Source organism: Pseudonaja textilis, chromosome 7, assembly GCF_049901715.1.
Source record: "Pseudonaja textilis isolate UNSWEBS1 chromosome 7, rPseTex1.2, whole genome shotgun sequence".
Taxonomy (NCBI): Eukaryota; Metazoa; Chordata; class Lepidosauria; order Squamata; family Elapidae; genus Pseudonaja; species Pseudonaja textilis.
In genome coordinates this window covers 37,277,836-37,292,083 of record NC_141996.1, presented here as the reverse complement: position 1 = coordinate 37,292,083, position 14,248 = coordinate 37,277,836, and the positions used below count along the sequence as shown (strand labels likewise).

Below are 14,248 nucleotides of genomic sequence, written 5' to 3'. Positions count from 1 at the left end.
CTTTTTGAAGGGTAGCAGTATTGTCTGTGGTGTTGAATAGCTTTACATTATCAGCGAAGAGAACGCAGTTGCTCTTAATATGATTACAGAGGTCATTTATGTAGAGTATGAAGAGAGTTGGTCCTAGAACACTGCCTTGGGGGACACCACTGTTGACAGGTACAGAATTTGATAGGATGCTCCCAATTTTGACTGTTTGTTATCTGTTTGATAGGAAAGCTTCTATCCAGTTATGCAGGTGTCCAGAGATACCATAAGGTTTTAGTTTTAGGAATAGTTTGTTGTGTACCACTGAATCAAAGGCTTTACAGAAGTCTATGTAGATTGCGTCTATTGCTTTGCCCTGATCGAAAGTCCATATGTTTTTGCAGTGTAAGAGTTGCAGATTATAGGATAGTTTTTTTCTACCAAATTGTTTATTAGAGAATAGGTTGTTTGTCTCTAAGTGGAGGATAATGGATTAGTTAATAATTGATTCCATGACTTTGCAGGTGACGCAGCATAAAGAGATGGTCTGTAATTTTCAACTTGGCTTGGGTCTCCCTTTTTGAAGATGGGGATAACTGTGGCTTGTGACCATAGGTTTGTCAAGGAGCTGGTCCTGAAAGATTTTTCAAAGATTATGCTTAGAGGTTTGGCTATGGCAGTGGATAACGTTTTTAAGAAGTAGGCACATATTCCATCTGGTCCAATAGATAGAGATAGTTTTAGATTGCGTAGTGCTTTTTCAACATAGTCTTCTGTAAAATCGATATGTATTAGATCATTGTAGTTGTCTGTGGTTTGGCTAGGAAATACTGGGCATGATCCATTGTTGTTAACAAATACTGAGCCAAAGAATGTGTTAAGAGGTTGGCTTTAATGGTGTCATCGTTGCAGTCTTTACCATTAGATCCTTTCAGGGGTGGGATGGTGCTTGAGACTTTTAGTTTGTTGTTTACAAAATTTTAGAAAGCGCGGGTGGAATTGGTACATAGAAGGTTTTCCTCTTGTTTAATATGATAATTAGTGCATTCAGCCTTTATCTGGTGGCATAAATTTTTGTATCGGCTTTTGAAGTTGGCAACGTGACCAGATTTGTTTTTCCACAAAAGTGATTTCTTTTTGGATTGAAGCTTCCTTATTGTTATGGGTAATTTGTTTTTTCTGGTTTTTGGAGTTGTTATTGGTACATATAGTTTGATGATTCTTTTGACTTCAAGTAAAAATATGTTGTAATGGTCTTCAACAGTAGTGCATCCAGTGAATAGAAATTGCCAATCAAGGGATGAGAGTTCGTTGTCCATAAGATCATAGTTGCCTTTTTTGAAGTTATAATTGGGGATCATGTCATAATTTTTGTGTGGACGTATGCTGAGACAAAAGTCAATCATGTTGTGGTCACTGTTGGAAAAGGGTTTTTAAATTTGTATTCCGTAAATTGAATTTAAACTATTGCAGAAGATGAGATCGAGGCAGTGGTTAAGTCTAGTATTGTTGGTTACTAGTTGTTCCAGTCCCAGATCTGTTACAGCATTGTAGAAGGTTGCATGTATGGTTTCAGTTTTACATTCGTTTAGCGTCCAGTTAATATGCAGTAGATTGAAGTCACCAAGAAAGATAAAAGCGTGTGGGCAGGATGTTGCCCATGTTAGTAGTGAATTTAGCTAGTTTACATGTTCAATGTCATAATCAGGGGGCTCTATAACATAGTAAGAGTTGAAATGTGATATTTGAGGACAGTGCACAGATGATGGTCTCAGGAAGAGCAAGCTCTTGGGTAACTTGGATGTTTTTTAGATATAAGGACTTTTTATAGAAGATAGCAACACCAATTCCTCTACGGATTTCACGATCTGATTGATAAACATGATAGTCTCTTACTGTGGTAATGGAGTCAGGGAGAGATGCGTTGAGGCCATGTTTCACAGGCAAATATGATATCAAATTTAGCAGTATTTAATAAGAGGAGAAATTCAGGTATTTTATTCACAAATAAGTAGTTTATGATTCAGTGAGCTGTGTGAACTCCCAAAACCAATTTTTTAAACAGATACAGTTAAGCTAATCATGAGTATTAATGTAAATAAAGGCATTCTAAGGCAAAATGTGTGGTATGTTTGGTTTATCCCTCCCCACTGTCATTTTTAATTATAGTTTATTGGTACATTTTGGGAGTTCAGCTTAACAAATAAGGTTATTTAGAATATTTTTGTTAATTTCTACAGTGGAAAAGAGAAACAAAAAACTTCTCCTTTTAAAAATAAGCATTTATCTGAAGCGATGTAGTGCTATTTAGAGTATATTAGTGGATAATAACATATACTTTGAGTAACACTCTGAAGCTATACTCTGTTAGAGATTAGTACTTTGGTGGAGAGCACCACAGATCCCTAGACTACTGTCTTACATACTGCGTAGTCTACAACATTGCAAAGAAACTGCATGGGTGCAATTACCAATCTTTTTTATCCTTCCAAAAACTTAGTTGTAGCCTGAGGCATTGACTCTTGAGGTTAGAAAGCAAGCTGACTAAACTGTAGTCTTAGTATCAATAAATCCTATTGATTTTGGAGTGGGAGGTTGTATTCCTAGGAGATGATCAACTGCATGAATTGAATTTAAAATGCTCCTGCTTCATGCAGGAGTTTGCACTAGATGTCTTATGAAATCTTTCCAGTTTTTTTATTCTGTTAACATGGGGCATCATTTTAATAAATTAGTTTAAAATAATCAAATTAAATTATAGGTCCAGTTTTAATAGATATTAATAGCTTTTTATTTTTTTAAAAAAGCATCAGACTTTTATTTTCCTGGAGTGATGTTCTATTATTCGATACAGTAGTAGATATATCAAAATTTCTGCACATATTTTCATCAGCAATATTACCTAGCAACAACTTCGTCGTGCATAATCTCTTCCACTCCATTATCACAAGAGGGTGCTATTTCCATAGTTTGAAATTTCAAAACACAGAGTTGATACAAAATACTGTATGCTGAATAATTGTGGAACAGTACCTGGCAAGTTTTACTTGGCTTCCCATTAGAAAAGTACTTTCAGGGGAGTAGGAGGAGAGGTAAGAGTTACTTACTTTCCAGAAGAGGAACTAAATCAGTGAACAGAAGAAAAAAAATGAACTGACAAGTTAAACAAATAGAGAATTTCAAAGACTTTCAATTCTCTGTCACTGTTGAACAATTATCTGTGGCGAAAGACCACATTTACTCTGTTACTGAGTAATAGCCATATATACCCATTAATCAGAGATATGGAATTGCCCCCATTCCCACCTTCCCACTCAGACAATGTGAGTCTAATAGGAAGGTTTTTGAAACTTTATTATGCCCCAAAATAGTTAGCAGAACAAAAGAAAACCTAAACTTTAAAACCAGTAAGGATTATGGTATTGCTACTTCCATATATTTAAGCAATCTGCATAAAAGGATTCATATCTATCAAATAGAACATTTGTTTTCATGTTTATATATGGGCGTGCTAAGAGTTAGCATACACATTTCCTGTCCTTTCCTGATGATCCCTGATTTCACGACTATTGCAAAATATGTGCTGCTATATTGCCTATTGGCTAATCTTGCATCCTGAAAACTTTCTCACTATTTGATGCCAACCCTATCTGGCTAATCTACTTCCTCTGTCCAGATATCAGTCCTTTAATGGAAAGCCAAGCTTCTCTATGAATAATCTGTTTCCTTTGTGAGTTGAGCCAGTCCAGCCTTTAAATGTGCCAGCAATGTTCCATCATAGAAACATCTGTCTTCTTTCAAATGTTCTTGTCCTGGTCTTAATGCTCCATTATGCAATATAGCTATAGATTACTACTGTGTCTGTGCCGTACTGGAGTGAATTATTTGATGTTTCCATCTTTCCTCTTCCCCATCTATTTGAGTTTTTCCTATCTGCTCTACAGAAAGTGCAACGTCTATTTTTCCCATAATCAGTTTTTCCCACATGTAGATTATTTTTCTAGGAAATGCTGTAGCAGAGACTTATAAACTATATCAACTTCCTCTTTAAGTGTCATTTCATTAATATCTACACCTGTCTGATCACTATTTATGGTTAGTTGGACAAATTATGTGCATGTGATAGTTGGTAAATAACCTTTTCAAATAGCTTTTTGCAATTATTTGACAGATAAAATTGAACTCTAATACACTCTTGTGTGAAAACTTCATATTTAAGAGTTAGTATTACCATTGTAATCATCTACAGCAAACATTTCATCTTCTTTCATAATTAGTTGAACAAACATTATTCAATTAAAAAATAGATATGTTCCCACATATGCAGTGAGTACAGCCAAACATCTTTCTGGCTATAAATTCTGAAAACTGCAGTTTCAACAGAGTCAACAGAAACAGTTAGATGGGAGAAAACTACAGTATGGTATTCAGAGTTCCTCTTTAATATGCTGGTGTAAAAGTAATATGCTTTTTAGAGCAGAAAAAGCCTCACTGTACACTAAATTGGGTGAGAACACATTATATGCAAACTATGTATTTAGTTCTAAGGACAGCTTTCTCTTGTAAGTAACCTGGTTCCTTCAAAATTACATTTCAGGAATCTGTCATGTACTGTAGAATTACTATGTTCAAATGAACTTAAAAGCAGTTGCTCAAAAGCAGCAAAATTTTCTAACGTATCTCTACTAGCCTCATTTTGTTCAGATAAATCCATAGAAAGAAAGGAAGTTTTTTTTAAAGATGCTCTTATCTAATCTTTTGAGTCAAAAAGCAAATTTATCATACAAGGAACAGCCTATATTCATTTCCTGTTGGGATTATCTGAGAAAGTTTAAAGACTTACAACACTCAGGTCAAAACAGGATGTTGGCTTCTGAGTTCATGAAGCTGAAAAATACAAAGCTCTTTCTCTTACTACATCTTCTATAAAAGTGAGGTTCCTCGCAGTTAAGCTCGAATCTGGTGACTTCATGGCAATGATGACTTTTCTTGGCAACAATGCAGAACCACAGGAGAACCCTAAAAAATTGCTCCCTTCTTTTTCAACAGATAACTTAGTAGTTCTGCTGTTGGCAAATGCTCTCAACATTGCAGCTGATGTACCCTTGCTTAAAACCTTATCCAATACGGTATGATTTCCAAGTTTAATGACTGTTATACTATTTCAGAAACATACCAGTTGAGCTCACGATATATTTTTATACTTTTACCCCAAATAAACATGATTGTGTGAAGTGAAATATGCACTGGATTAATGTGTGTTGTGAACATTTGCAGCTTTTTGTTGTAACAGAGTTAGAATTATTTGGCCTATTGTGTAAAAACATAATGGAAGAATAGGAAAGTACAATAAGAAATTTTTTGGGGGAGGAAACTCATCAGTTTTAATCATTGTGATTTCCTGAAAGGTTTATTGCAGGGAAAAAGAAATTCCATATTCTCTTTTGTCCACTGAGTTAAATATAGAACAACATTTTCACATAAACTGTGCAGTTTCTAAATTTCAGAATCTATATTGCTATCTCTGATGTAATGTCTGGGCCACTATACACCAATATCCTTTTGATATTAATTATAAGCACCACTGCAATCGGACCAGCCTTTGATACCTGTCCAACTTAACTTTAGGCCACATCTAATGATAACTTTAAGCCAGTTTGAAGCCATCTCTGGCACTATTGGATCTCAGTTAACTTTGTTTCTTTTTCTGAACTGATGTACTTTAAAAAAGGAACAAGACTAGATTTATTCTCCTTAATGCTTCAGCTGAATGGTCACTTGATGGTCTCATTCCCTTTGCTCTATTCCTAGTTCAAACAGTCCCTAACTCATTCCTGTGTCCCCCCCAACCGCCCCCCCCCCAAAGGTTCATTTTTTTCCTAAAATCCAAATCCATTTCCCTTTCTCCCCTCTGTCTACAAACATGGTTAACAACATGGGAGAAACACCCAGCTGCAAACTTGCTGATACACTGATTAGATTTCTATTGCTTAAAGAATACAATAAGTCTAATGAAGAGAAGGAGTAGTGATGACATGGTAGCAGTCTTCCAATATCTAAGGTGCTACCACAAAGAAAAGGAAGTCAACCTATTCTCTAAAATTCCTGAAAGCATGACAAGAAGCAACTTATGGAAATTAATCAAAAAGAAATCCAACCTAGAACTAAGGTGAAACTTCCTGACAGTGAGAAAAATTAATTAGTGGAAGTGCTTGCCTCCATCACTGGAGGTTTTTAAGTAGAGTTTGGACAGTAACGTCATACATAATATAGAATCTCCTGCTTGAGTAGGTGTTTAGAAGACCTCCAAGGTCCCTTCCAACTCTGTTATTCTGTTAGATCACAAACCTAATGGACCAAAGGTCCCCTAAGTAAATAGGCTAAAGTGGGTACAGTAACCAAAAATCAGACCATGAGAGCAGATAAGATTGCTCAACTGAATTGGCTTTATTTCACAGCTGTTCCATTTCTGCTTCTTTCTGTTTGTGTTCTGAGGTTTAGTAAAAGAATCTATTGGGAAGAAATAATATCATATTCACCATTTTCCTGATGCCATGTAAACTATGTTGGGGGAAAAAAAGAACACCTTTTTCATTTTCTTGCAACTATCATCATCTATAGAGCATACATATCTGCAGAAAGTCTAGGCCCAACCTGACAGAAAGGATCCTTCTGCAATTTTCTGGCATTGCTTGTATTCTTTTGTAATAAAAAGAAACACTGAGATGTTTCATTTGGAAGCAGCTACCAAAGGATATATTTATCATTTCCTCCTGTAAGATATTTGTCCTCACTGGAGATGTGTTTACTGACATCCTAGCTATATTTATTCACTGACCCTCTCTTCTCATCATGTAATCCTCCTTTGCCTTTTTTAGTCTGGTGGAGAATCCTAGGATCCTCAGAGACTATTTGGATTTAAATCAAAATAAAACCTCAGAAGAAGTGCACATACAACTGCATCTGTGAAAATTCTCTTGTACTTTGAAATCAGATATATATTTGCCAGAAAGACAGTTGCAGGAATGACGAAAAGTATACACCACCCCACCCCCACCAAACTGCTTGCATGCCATTAAATGTTACGAGAACTACAGAAATATCTACTTCCTGTTTAGCAGCCATAGCTATTATTTGTATGATGCACACATGAAAACAAAACATAGTATTTTAAAAGTGTGAATATAAAATTTGAATATATTAAAACATAGTTTTTGGAAGAAATATCCATCTAGTTCAGTTCCAAACCGGAGAAAGGCACTGGAGACAAAAAGGGGACTGGAGGCTGATTGGAAAGAGGGTCCAGTTATTTATGAACAGAAGTATGTGTTTGTGGTTTTGATGCAGCTGACAAATGGAGTTGAGAGTGGGGGGTATTTATACCTTCTATTGGGCTTTGCACTTGAGCTTCTTGTTCAAGAACATGTATTCTATTGGCTGTTGTCAGACTCCCATGGGGCCAGGTACAAATCCTAGGAGTTTGTCTGAGCTAAGTTTGGTTGAGGTTTCTGAGGGTGATGCACTGAAGGGGCTTTGGGCAATTCCCATTGTGGCTGAGGGCTAATCCTACCTTTGTTGGAACTTGGGTAAGGGTGTTTGCTTATGAATAGAGCTATCTATCTCTTCATCTCTTAAGTACTGATGAAATCTGCTGAGGGCTGTTAAGAAAGGTGAGGATTATTAAGAGTGAATCTGCTTCCTGCCTCTTAAAAAAAACATGTTTCTCCATTTCTCATTTAGAGAAATATAATATTCTGTCTTTTTAATACTTCTCAAAATATTTATTTCTTCTAGGAGGGGGGATGGGTACTAACTTTCTACAATAGAATAGTCAATGCCCACATTTGAGATTCCTTTAAGTTTGAGGAAAGGTTAAGTGGCTCTCTTTCATTCCTTCTTCTGATTGGTCCTAATGTCACCACACATCACCAAGGCAATAAATCACTAGTAATTTATTGACCTAAAAACTGAGTGATGCCTTAATTGCAGAAATGGCCTTAATTAACCTAATTTCTTTGCAGAAAAGGTAGCTATTTCTTAAGTTATGATTAAAGTGCCACCACTAAACAGAATTGTAATGATTCAGGCTCAAAATTTTTAAAAGTTCAGCAAATACTTTTAAAATGATACTTCCTTTTTTTCAATCAGACAGACAAGGAAGAAAACATAGAGGTTACATTGTTTCTTATACCAGTGGAAAACAATGTTAGGGCTGGACAGACAAGAGAAACCTTTCTGGCGTTCTCCTGATTCCATTCTGGAAGTTGATTTGCTGGAGTGACAGCTGATTTGGCACGGGTGCAGAAAGTATTAAACATAACTTGGCATGTTTCCTTCTGTCTCTTTAAAGTTAGTCTTTCCCAATCTGGCACCCTCCTGATATGTGTGGTTACAATTCACATAGCATGACCTTTTGCTGTGTTGGTGAGAAATTATGAGAGCTATAAATCAACAAAACTGGAAGACACAGAAAAGCTACTGGCCTAAAAGGACAGTTTATAGAACACCAATTTACAGGATTTGCAAATATAAACATCTGCAACAAAAGGCAATTAATATTGCCATGCCAAAATGTAGAGGTTCTCTACTGGACCTTATCCTCTTTTAAAGTATCTGTATACAATCTGTGACAATTAAAAGATGGCTTGCTAAAAGCCTTATGCCTCATCTATTGGATTATGGTTCTGGAATGTGGCCTTAACATTGCCTTAATACTTTAAACGGGTAAATAGCCTCCTCTTTTGCTTGTTGGGTTAAAGAAGAGAGATCCAGAAAACTATGGAAAAATACTAGAACAAAAGCTTTTACCGGAAAAAAAAAGATGTAGTAAGAAGAGGAAGTAGAAACTTGAGAAATAACGAGAAAGGCAAAAATAGGGTGCATAACCAATTTTCTCTTGCTCTCTCTTCTCTCCCCTCACTCCTGGAAAGGCAGTATCTGTTTAGTTTTGCGTCTAAATTTAAACCTTGATTGCTTTGTCTCCCTAAACACCCGCTCTCCCCACCCTCTCTTCCTCTCCTCCCTCAACTCCCCCCCCGCCCCCCCAGCCTTTACAGCAGGCCACATAGGACTCTTGACACTAAGCTAAGCTGGAACTTGGATTTTTATACTCCCAAGCAGTGTATTCTTGCCTGGTCAGAAGCTTTGAACAAACAGAGGAAATAAGGGGAAAATAAAAGAACAGGATGGGGGAAGAAATACTTCCCAAGACCATCCCACACCTGCACAACAGAGAGGTAAACTTATTTTATTTTTTGCTTTCTCTCTTATTTAGCTCTGTGGTATTTTGGAACTTTAAAATAAACATAGTTAAACCTTAAACAGCTCAGATAACCAAGGCCTTCAAGCATATACCTCAACTGCTTACTCATTAATGGGCAATAGTGTTACTGTGAGGAATTAAATATCATTTTTGTCCTTCTCAGAGAATTTTGCACTTGAACCAAGTTAATTTTACTTGACTCAAAGCATCTATGTGTCTTCATAAGAAGGTTCATATTTAAGGCCGATGTAAAATAACTGAAATTTGGTTTGTCTGTTTATGTTTTACTTGAAACTAATTATAATATATTGGGAGAGAATTTGGAAATTCAGTTTTAATAGTTAACATATACACAAAAGCCATTGCTCAGGTTGAAGTTTTCTTCTCTGATTCAAATGTTATATTTTGTATTCTTAGTCTTCATATCATTGGTCTCAATTCCTTATCATCTTTTCTTGGTTCATACATGCACTACTTAGCAAAGCTTCTTCTACTTCATATTACCTCACAAACGCACAAATCCAACATGTCATAAAAACAGTGGTAGTCAAAAAAAATTTATTTTAATTGTGTGGATATATAGATTCCAGGAAAAAAGCTGTAACTCTGTACTTGTTATATTAAAAATACATTCTCACTTACTTTAGCAATTGCAGAATTGTAGAAAAAGTTTCCTGAATTGCTATTCTGTCAATAGGACTTATTAATATTGTAACTTTCTATGGATAGCATATCTTTCTTTTAACTACTGACTTGCCACTATCACATCAATACATCATTAAATTGATAGTTTGGCATTAAATAATTTGAGAATTAATAATCTACTGAGCAGGATATAAAACATGTTCATGAAAACATGAGAAGAACACACAAAATAGTGGTGCTAGCAAATGCAATATTATGTTCTTTGTTTTCATATTTCAAGGCAGAAGGAAGAACCTATTAGATCTTTATAGGTCCATATATGTCCAAACGTGCCTGTGTACACACACGGTGGCATGCTGACAACTGACTGGGTACTTTACTTGTGAAGTGGTTTAATAGGTAGGCTGTTTTGCTATTTATCAAATCTGTTGTTTAGATCTTATATATTTGAAAGGACTTGTCATCTACCTTTTAGCTAGTGTTCAATGATTTCAAAAAAGTAGAAAAGTGAAGATACATATGCTTATCTCATTCCATGTTATTCAGTTAATTTGAAAAGAACTAAAAGAAGCTAATGTATACCTTGATTTATTTAGTGGGAAAACTGTAATATTTACAAATAAGATTTCAGGATTGAGATTATCAAAATTAGGTATTATTTAAGGAGAAAATAATTGTGAATCAAATTGCATACTGAACCTTTAGATTTGGTTTCTATGTGACCTTTTCCAATTCTTTGCTGGGTTTACACATAATAATAAATTATAATTTACATGTTTGCTTTTTAGTGTTTAGTAAAATTGTCGTTCTGGTTTAGTGTTGTATACAACCAAGTCACAATGGCTTGTTCAATAAGACATGGTTTTAAAAATTCTAGTTTCAGATTATGTATGAATTCAGCCTTTATCAGCCCTTATTTACTAATGTTGTGTTATTTGTGTTATTCATTCATACATGGTAGAATGAATCTCTAGATTAGTGCTTTTTGTAAGTATTCATGACAAGAAAAATTGAACTTTGTTCAGTGTTTGTATAAGCCAAAATATTTCTGAATGTCCACTTTCAAAGGCAACTTTAAAGGCAATAACAGATTGGATCAGAAGATTTATCAATTTAATCTTTAAAAAGATTAATTTCCTGTTTAGAGAATCACATGCAGAAACCAGCTAGCATAACTCATAAATTTCTGTGGGCTTTGTCAGAATGTTCCTTGCCTTTTTACTGTCCTGTGGTAAAATCATCTGAAGAAAAAAAATAAATGTAGAGAACACAAGATAGATAAAAATTAATCAAGAAGAATTCATCCATAATCTAAATTTATGGTAGGGTAATTGTCACAAGTATCCATACAAATAACAAGAAGGAGCCAATATGCCATCACAATGCAAGCTCTGTCTCTTTTGTATGTGCATAAGAAAGAATGCCTCTGGAGTGGCATTTTTCATACTTCACAATGTTGGTTCCTCAGAGAACATGGGATGATAACAGCTAAGCGGCTAGGCATGTTAGACTCTGAACTTGTATAGGAAACCATCATGGTGAGAGTCAAGATAGTATTTAGGAACTCCTTTCTCTAGGAAACATTCCCCAATTTTAAGATTGCTATGGCAATCTTCTAGAATTCGAAGAGTATCATAGATCTTTGTGGTGAGGTGGCTATGAAGTAGCAGAAGTTTAAATTAGGTGACAGACATAAATTACAGTTAATCCTCAAATTATGACCACAATTGAGCCCAAAATTCATGTTGCTAAGGAAGAAATTTGTTAAGTGAATTTTGCCCCATTTTACTTTTCTTGCCACTTTTGTCAAATGAATCACTGCAGTTGTTAAATTAGTAACACGGTTGTTAAATGAATCTGGTTTCCCAATGACTTTGCTTGTCAAAAGATTAGAGAAGGTGATCACATGATTTTGGGAGGCTACAACCATCATAAATGTGAGTCAGTTGTCAAATGTCCTGAATGTAAATCATGTGACCATGGGGATGCCGCAACAGTTGTAAGTGTGAAAAATGGCCACAAGTCATTTTTTCAGTGCTTTTGCAACTTCAAATGGTCATTAAGTGAACTGTTGTAAGTTGAGGACTACCTTTACTTTTGATAAACTGGTGGGGAGATCCTGGCCTACTGTATATAATTACACAATTACACAACAAAAAAGAGGCAGTCCCATGCTTTTGGCTATTTAGTAATTTTTCCTTCATTTTGTAGAATTATCTTTAAATTTTAATCATGCTGCATTAAAGATAACATTGTGGATATCTCAAAGAATTGAGGATACTCATTCCAAATAAGATGAAGTTTAATGTTTACAACAGCTGTTGCCTGCTGTAGAAGGAAGGAAATTGGTAATACTGTTTGTCTGGTGGAATAGAAATTGATATAGTTCCAAGGTCTGGATAATTCTAATTTCGATCATTACCAGAGTTCTGTAAACCATTTGGAGAAGTGTTTCACAAACCTACTTTAGTAGTTCCCAGGGAACCCAGAGAGGTACATATTCTTCTAAAAAGCAAGACATTTATTTAAAGGCTTCCCCATATTGTCTGAAATTGTGTCCAAAGCAAAACTGGCAATGAAATCTCCTTATCCTAATTACAAGGGAAAGGAAAAGAAGATACATGTCTTTGGAAGAGAAAAAGGAAACCTAACAAAATACATCTTAGTTTCATGCTTCTTAATTTGGCCTGGGCCACTCTGTGGAAATTGAAAGGCGTTTTCAATAGAATACTTTTTATTGGCCAAGTGTGATTGGACACACAAGGAATTTGACTTGGTGTAAATACTCTCAGTATATGTAAAGAAAAGGTATATACATTCGTTAAGAATCAAGAATCATAACGTACAACACTTAATGATAGTCATAGGGTACAATCAACAATCAAATCATACTAGGAAACAGTCAACATAAATCATAAGGTTAAAACCGACAAGGTTACAATCCTACAATCACAAGTGGGAGGGGATGGGTGATAAGGAGTGATGAGAAGATTAACAGTAATAGTAGTGCACACTTTGTAAATAGTTGAACAGTGTTGAGGGAATTATTTGTTTAGCAGAGTGATGGCTTTTGGGAAAAAACTGTTCTTGTGTCTAGTTGTTCTGGTATACAGTGCTCTATAGCGTCATTTTGAGGGAAGGAGTTGAAACAGTTTATGTCCAGGATGTGAGAAGTCTGTAAATATTTTCACAGCCCTCTTTGTGACTCGTACAGTATACAGGTCCTCAATTGAAGGCAGGTGGGTAGTAATTGTTTTTTCTGCAGTCCTAATTATCCTCTGACGTCTGTGTCTGTCCTGTTGGGTTGCAGAACCAAACCAGACAGTTATAGAGGTGCAGATGATAGACTCAATAATTCCTCTGTGGAACTGTATCAGCAGCTCCTTGGGCAGTTTGAGCTTTCTGGGTTGGCGCAGAAAGAACATTCTTTGTTGTGCTTTTTTGATGACGTTTTTGATGTTTGGTGTCTATTTAGGTCATGTGATATAGTAGAACCTAGAAATTTGAAGGTCTCTACTGTTGATACTGTGTTGTCTAGTATTGTAAGAGGTGGTAGTATGGGAGGGTTTCTTCTAAAGTCTACCAACATTTCTACGGTTTTGAGTGTGTTCAGTTCCAGATTGTTCCAGTTACACCACGAGGCAAGTTCTATAACCTCCTGTCTGTATGCAGATTCATCGTTGTCTCAAATGAGACCAATCATTGTTATGTCATCAGTAAACTTCAGTATTTTAACAGATGGATCGTTTGAGATGCAGTCATTGGTATATAGGGAGAAGAGAAGTGGAGATAGCACACAGCCTTGGGTGGGTGGGTGTGTGCTGATTGTACAGGTATGAGTTGTCATTAGCCACTTTGTCCCTTTAAAGTTAGAATTCCATTCTATATGTAAAATTCTGAATCAGTGTGGGATAATTATTATTACAGTGACACATTATGGTTGGAATCATGTAGCATATTAAACCATAGTTTATTTTACTATCTATTAAATACTGTTGGCCAAGTTCACTTGACATCCTAAATGATAAATCATAGTTAACAGACTGCAATCCTGTGACAAATTCTGAAACACTTAGCAAATCAAACAAAGCACATTTTGTTTAATGAGGTAAATGAACACTGTCTATCAGTCAAGATAGCCAGCTCCTTATTCGACAAAAGCTGATTGTATGACAGTATGCCACGATCTATCAATTGATCCTACTTTTTACACACACACACACACACACACACACAGACACACACACACACACTACTGCATATACTGATGTAGATATTACGGATATAGATTTATAACTCATCGATCAAGCAGATATAGTGCTTTGAGGAATGGAACCATTTGATCTTCCTGAGAATGCCCCAAAGTATTGTTCA

At 35.7% G+C, this 14,248-nt stretch overlaps 1 protein-coding gene across 3 annotated transcripts in view; it reads left to right on the top strand.

Moving 5' to 3' along the window:
* Positions 1-8,851: 8,851 nt before the first annotated feature.
* RCSD1 (RCSD domain containing 1) overlaps positions 8,852-14,248 on the top strand; it is a 31,550-nt gene continuing 26,153 nt past the window's right edge. Inside the window, exons 1-2 of one of the 3 annotated variants that reach the window (XM_087937464.1) lie at positions 8,868-9,203; positions 10,155-10,273. Coding sequence is in view for 1 of the 3 variants with exons in the window: in XM_026700722.2 (XP_026556507.1) it covers positions 9,153-9,203 (51 nt within the window). In the remaining 2 variants the exon portion in view is untranslated. Of the gene's footprint in view, positions 9,204-10,154; positions 10,274-13,091; positions 13,114-14,248 lie in introns of those variants that run through there. The other 2 variants (XM_026700722.2, XM_087937465.1) reach the window with 2 other exon arrangements.